We start from the raw sequence: 6,269 nt of genomic DNA on the forward strand, positions 1-6,269 counted from the left end.
GGGGCAGGGGGCCAGTGGACGGCCACTGTGGCCGGTCCCGCGTCCTCCACCCCCGCCCCGCCGCGCTCTGGGCAGCGTCCCGCGCGGAGAAGGGGGCGGGCGGCGGAGAGGTGAGGAGCGAGCCGGGGGCGCGCGGGGCCTTCGAAGTTGAGAGGCGGAGTGCGGGGAGACCCTCCGCTGCCCCCTCTTTAAAGCCGCGCGCGCACACACCGACCCTCCAAACAGATATCCTTCCTCCGGCGCGCCGAGGAGTCCCGACTCCGCCGCCGGCTTCCGCGGTGCTGAGGGCGAGAGGCACGCTAAACTGCCCGGCTCCGCCACATAACGAACCGACAATAAAGCCGGCGGAGCGTTTCCGTCCGACCAGGCCCTGGCGGAGGTCGAATGGCAAATGAACAACGGACCGTGCGCCCACAATGCACCGGGGTAGCAGTAACCGCTGGAGGGGGAAAGGGTGGGGGCCGGGCTGGGGGAGGGGGGCTGGGCTTGGGGCTGGGCTGGGCTGGGGTGGGGGCGCCAGGGGACCGGGAAAGGGGCTGGGCCGCGCCTCCGGCCTGGGGGCGGGGGTGCGGCCGCAGGGAAGGAAGTCGGCGGAGGGGCGGGGGACAAAAGGCCGGGCGGCCGGCTGGGGGTCTCTGGGAGGGGGCGGGCGTGTGCGGCCGGGGCCGGGCTAAGCGGAGGACAAACAGCTGGCGAGTGTCAGGGTCTGGCCGCCTCCCCGCTGCCCACACGCACCTACCCGCGCCCGGGACGTACATTTTCCTTCTCTCGCCACGAGTTCACCTGGGACTTTGGAAATAACTGTGCCGTGAGAGCTGCGCTCCAGCCTTGTCATTTGTTGGGGGTGGGTGGCGGTGGCCAAGGAAGTGAACTTATTTTGTTCCTTCACAAAGACTGGACCAGGCGGTGCCTTTCACGCCAGGAGGTTACAACTGCGGACACCTCCTCTTCTGAAGCATTGTGTGCGAGAGGCTGTACCTCAGGCCTCGGGCAATAATCATTTCACAGAAAATGCACCGCCCCGAGTGTCTTATTGCTGTGATGAAATGGAAATTTAAATAAAAGGTCGAACACGTGCGTTCACTGGGAAGTATTGACATGGGTGTTACATCACCAGCAGCCAATCAGATAACTCCAGTCGTGTTTATACTTCTACAACCACCTTGTGAGTATTACAGTATGTCATAACGTTATAAATATTAGGCAGGGTTTTCCCCAGGAGCGGGGAGGAGTCCTCTTCTACGGGCGTTGAGTGCGACTCCGAAGATGGTGTGTTTAAAGAAGGAATTTGTAAGACTTCATTTTCACTCTTTACTTTGCATATGGAATTTGGAATGCTTAGGAGAACAGTTTGAGCAGAAAATGAATCTCACTGTCTTAGTCGAGTATTTCAGGTTTGCCACCTTGGAGCCATTCTATGCCTTTTTAAAGTTTCAAGATGCCGAATTTAGCAAATTCTAAAGTGTCTAGACTCGTTATTTTAAAATGGGAAATGGATTTTGAATTGTTTTTACTCAGATGCCTTTCAAGTTAAAAAAAAAAAAAGGAGAGATGCTAGCCCATGGAGGAGCTCTGTACTGTTTTTAATATATTAAAAAGTTCAATACAAACTAACTTACAATATATTCAAGATAACTGAGAGAGGAAAAAAATATGCAATATATGTAAACATTAATATATTTCGGATGTGCACAGGAAAAATAAATACAAACTTTTCAGTTACAGATTATTTAGTGTTAGAAACTTTACATTTCTGCATTATATATTGGAAAGGTATGTAGGTTTCATAACAAGCCTGTGTGACAATATTTAGACCCTTGATTTTTATGACTCATGTTTGTCTTGAAAATTTTTATTTTAAAAATAAAAATATTTAAAACTGAATATGTAATTTGGGATATGGTATGTTTTTCAAGATTTACTTTAAAATCAAACTTTTCATAGACATATTATAAAATACCATTTGTCTTGATACTTTAACATTCACTAAGTATATGCATGGACATTGATAGTCATGTACAGTATACTATCGATTGTATCCATGTAGTCAAAGCAACTGTCACTTAATTCACTGTAATTTCAGTATCAGAATAAATGAAGTGTTGTATATCAAACCAAAAACATTATTTCATCTGCCTGACAGATGAAATGTGATTTTAATATTAGGAATGATGCTACTAATCTGCCACAAAAAAGGTTTTAACTGTATTTTTCCACTAATTATCATATTGTCTCCTGGCCATACTGTCCATATTGTCACATGGTCATCAGGGATCATCAGCTTGAAAAATCTGAACTAGGTCTCAGATTGGTACAGTTTATGAGGTCTTAAAACTTTTGCCCAACTTTGTTCTAATTTTTAGTTTAGGACAGTAGAAGCTCTGACCTTGACCTAAATTATACTTTAGAGAAATGAGAAGATTTTGCCCTATGGCACATACAATGTGTGCTTCCTTGTCGTAGATGGAAGAATGTAATAACAATATTGTGGTTTGTCCTTAAATGCAGTTTGTAAAATTCCAAGCACTTTGCAAATAAATACATTATTTATTATTATAGTCTAACCACTGCTGCCTCCCTACAAAAAAAAAGAGTTACTGAAGTTAATTGCTCCTCTAGGATTAAAACTGATGGGAAGTGAAAATGGACAGAAGAATTTTTATTTTAACTTCAAAAAAAGTTATTTTCATTCCCAAACTGTTAACTTCTTATCTTTGCTTCTTTTCATCTTCTATACCTATTATATAACAGGCACTGTATAGTTTTTTGAATTTTTTAATCCATTGTATTATGTCAGGACTGCATTTTTCAGGCATTTATTTATCTTATATATTGTACAATTCAGTTGTCTCTAGTCTGAAATTATGTTTAAACATGAACTTATAAAAAAGGAGTGACCCTGTTTTCAAATGGTACAAAGCAGGGTATCACTGAACTAAACAGCTAAACAGTGTGAGTCTTCTTCCCAGGCAGTAAAGGAGAGTACTGTCGTGTGTGTGTTTATATTTTTGTCATTTTATATGTATATATATTCAGTTATATTCTTCTAAACACTGAAGAGAGACAAAAATCAAACACAACTCAGGATAGTAATCACGAGTGTGTCAGAATACCCTGTGTAAGGGAACTTTTAGTATAGAAGGGGATCTCCTATTTTGTGAATGGAGTTTTTAAGAATTCCCCCACCCCTTCTAGTCTCCTGCTAGCAAAGTGGGATCTGTTCTCCCCTCCAGCCCCTATATTTACTGTTGGGGTTCTACCATCTTTAAGGGAATTCCCCCTTATGCTTACCAGGGGAACCCCTCGAGAATGGGGCATCCCCAACCAATTTGTCCACTAATTTCACTTTGGGCTATGTGAAGCTGTTACCTCAATACTGACCTACTACAATTTTTTGATGAGGCTGAGCTCCCCTATCTGGTTCAGCTGATCTTTTATGGTCAAACTTAATTTCCCTTTACTGCCGGAGAAGAAGCAGTAGGTTCTTTAGGTTCTCGGACAATGGTAGTTGGTTTTGTCCATGGGATTAACATGGGTCATCCACCAGAACTGAGAACAGAGGCTGCATATTATTCACTCTTATACCGCCCTACCCCAGCACAGCTGGCACATGGTAAACAATTATTGAATGCTTGTGAAATGATTTGCTGTATCTTTCCTCGTAATCTATTTTGTTAGGCAATTTTTTCTTCCCTCCTTAGAGAAAAAAAAAAATCTCTAACAGTGTTTCACTAATGTTTCCATTTATATTAAAAGTAATTATAACTATACACATACAATAAGATACGGCTCAGCCTTGGAAAAAGAAGGCAGTCCTGCCATTTGCAGCAATATGGATGACCCTGCAGGACTTTGTGCTACGTGAAATATACCAGATACAGAAGAACAAATACATTGATTTCCATGAATCAGTCAAACTGGTGGTTAGGGACTAGAAGGGGAAACCAGAGGTACTAGTCAGAGAGTATGTTTCAGTTACGCTAGATGAATAGTCTCGGAGATCTACAGTATGGCACAGTGCCTGTAGTAAACCACATGTATGCTGAAATTTTTACTAAAAGGGTAGATTTTATGGTCTTATTACCACACACAAAATAAAGGAGGTAGTAGGTTACTTGGAGTTGATGAATGTGTTTATGATACCAGTTATTGTGATAGTTTTACGGGTATATACTTATCACCAAACATCAAGCTTAGACTTTAAATATGTGTAACTTTTTGTATGACCATCATACCTCAGTAAAGGGATATAAGCCAATAAAGTCAACGATAATCATAGAGCTGAATTATACAAGCACTATTTTCTATGTAGCTTATAGTGAACTAAAGCATTTCAAGCTTACAGTGAATTACACAGCATTCTTGAGTTAAATCAGGGGAATTATATTAGCCTCACTTAATAGCTGAAGAAACCTAAGTACAAAAAGGTGTACTGGGTTGCTTGAGCTTATTATTTGGGACCAAAAAAATGCATAGAAATATAACAGAACAATTTATCTAATTAATATTTATTGAACACCTACTTTATTAAGCATTGGACATAGATGTTGCTGAACAGAGTAGCCATGGTCCCTAAAGTGTTTACATATGTAAGTTCAATTTGTGAGTACAGTTATGGAGAGGAATTTTAAAAGATGTTCACCAGAATGGGACAATAATTATCTGAGTAGCAGAATTTCACTCACTAAAAAATATAATATATATTCTGTACTGTAAAATCTTGAGAATATAATTTATAGTGAGTATATACTAAAAAAATAAAGGTAATTTCATTTTAGGGAGGAAAGTTTACTTTGATATTCAGTGACATGTTTTTCCCCAGGACTAGTGTCCGGTTCATTCTTTTTCTTTACTTAATGTGAACCAGTATTACCCTCCCCCCCAATAAACATAAAAGATTTAAAGGCTTAAAACCAGTGGTCTTTTTCCTAGAAAACACCAATCCCTTTATTACACTGTTTATTTTTCAAAGGCTGGATTTTATATGCATATGTATAGGAAGCATCTATCTCAATAAACCAAGCTTTCTGGCCCCGCCCTCTAATCCATTCTTCAGAGTGAAGCCGGTAATCTTTTCAAAACCCAGGTCTGATGTTGTCAACTCACCCACATGCCAATCATAGAGGTTTCAATTATTCTGTTAGTCTGTATATCAAAACAATTTTTAAATACCTATAGGACCCAGAATAGTCGGGCTGCCCTCTACCAACCTAGCCTCATTTCAGGCCAGGGTCTCCCCTTCCCCCAGCCTTCTCTTTTGGAAAGTAGCCTCCTTCTGCCCTCCTTGTTTGCTTTGATCCCTGTCTGGCCTTTGCACATTGATTAAAAAATCTTCCTTGTTTGTAAAGCTCTTCTCCCTTCTCCTAGCAAACCATCTCTTAGATCACTTTCTCAGGGCAGCTTTCTGTGACCACCCACACCCTCAACATTCAGTTATCCTGTGTCAGGTTCTCCTAGCATTTAAAAATTTTTACAGTACTTGTCATAATTGCAGCTTTTAAAATTGGATAATTATTTCATTATTGCATATCCCATTAAATTTACAGATCCATGAGGGCATGGGCCATTTGTGGCTTTGCTCAGTATTTTATTTCCAGCATTTAGAAAATGTCTAATACGTAACAGAATCAGTAATGATTTGTTGAGTGAATCAGTATATCTAAATGTGCAGATTTCCAGCACTTGGTATGCACAATCTTGAACTTTCTTTCAACAAAAGGCTAAAATGGCCTTCCCGGTGGCACAAGGGTTTAAGGCTCAGCACTATGTAAGTTGTCCTCAACCATTACAGCATAAGTTTGATCCCAGGTCAGGGATCAAACCCACATGGTGCAGCAGACCTCTCTTTTCTCGCCTGCTGCTCCCATCAGCAATGTATTTCAGTAGAGGACTGTAACTGCTTCAAAGAAAACTCTTAACTGCTTTTCAGGTCTAGTCCAGTGTTCTTCAAACTGGGTTATGCTTAGTCCTGCAGTATACAAAGAATTTCCAAGGAATATGTAAGCACATTGGCTTGCTTTTGTTTCCCTACAAACATACATTATACCCCTTTGACCTTTCCCATCCCCCTCCCTTTTAACCACAGAAACCTCTATTTGTTTTATTTGTGTCTGCCAGTTTTTATAGTTGTTTTGCTTTTTCAAATTAGCTCCTATGTAAATGTCCAATGTTTATCATTCTGATTTGTTTTACTACACATAATTTCCTTGAACTTCTTCCATTTTGCTGTAAATGGTAAGATTTTGTTTTTCCTTCTGGCTGAATAGTAA

At 41.0% G+C, this 6,269-nt stretch overlaps 1 protein-coding gene across 1 annotated transcript in view; it reads right to left on the reverse strand.

Annotated features, from left to right (window-relative positions):
* Positions 1-858, reverse strand: part of ZBTB10 (zinc finger and BTB domain containing 10) — a 31,723-nt gene extending 30,865 nt beyond the window's left edge. Inside the window, exon 1 of the mRNA XM_004679779.2 lies at positions 740-858. Within this exon, the coding sequence (XP_004679836.1) occupies positions 740-835 (96 nt within the window). The 5' untranslated portion in view covers positions 836-858. The remainder of the gene's footprint in view (positions 1-739) is intronic.
* Positions 859-6,269: the final 5,411 nt, after the last annotated feature.

This window comes from Condylura cristata, unplaced genomic scaffold (assembly GCF_000260355.1).
Source record: "Condylura cristata isolate star-nosed mole 26May11 unplaced genomic scaffold, ConCri1.0 scaffold00009, whole genome shotgun sequence".
Taxonomy (NCBI): Eukaryota; Metazoa; Chordata; class Mammalia; order Eulipotyphla; family Talpidae; genus Condylura; species Condylura cristata.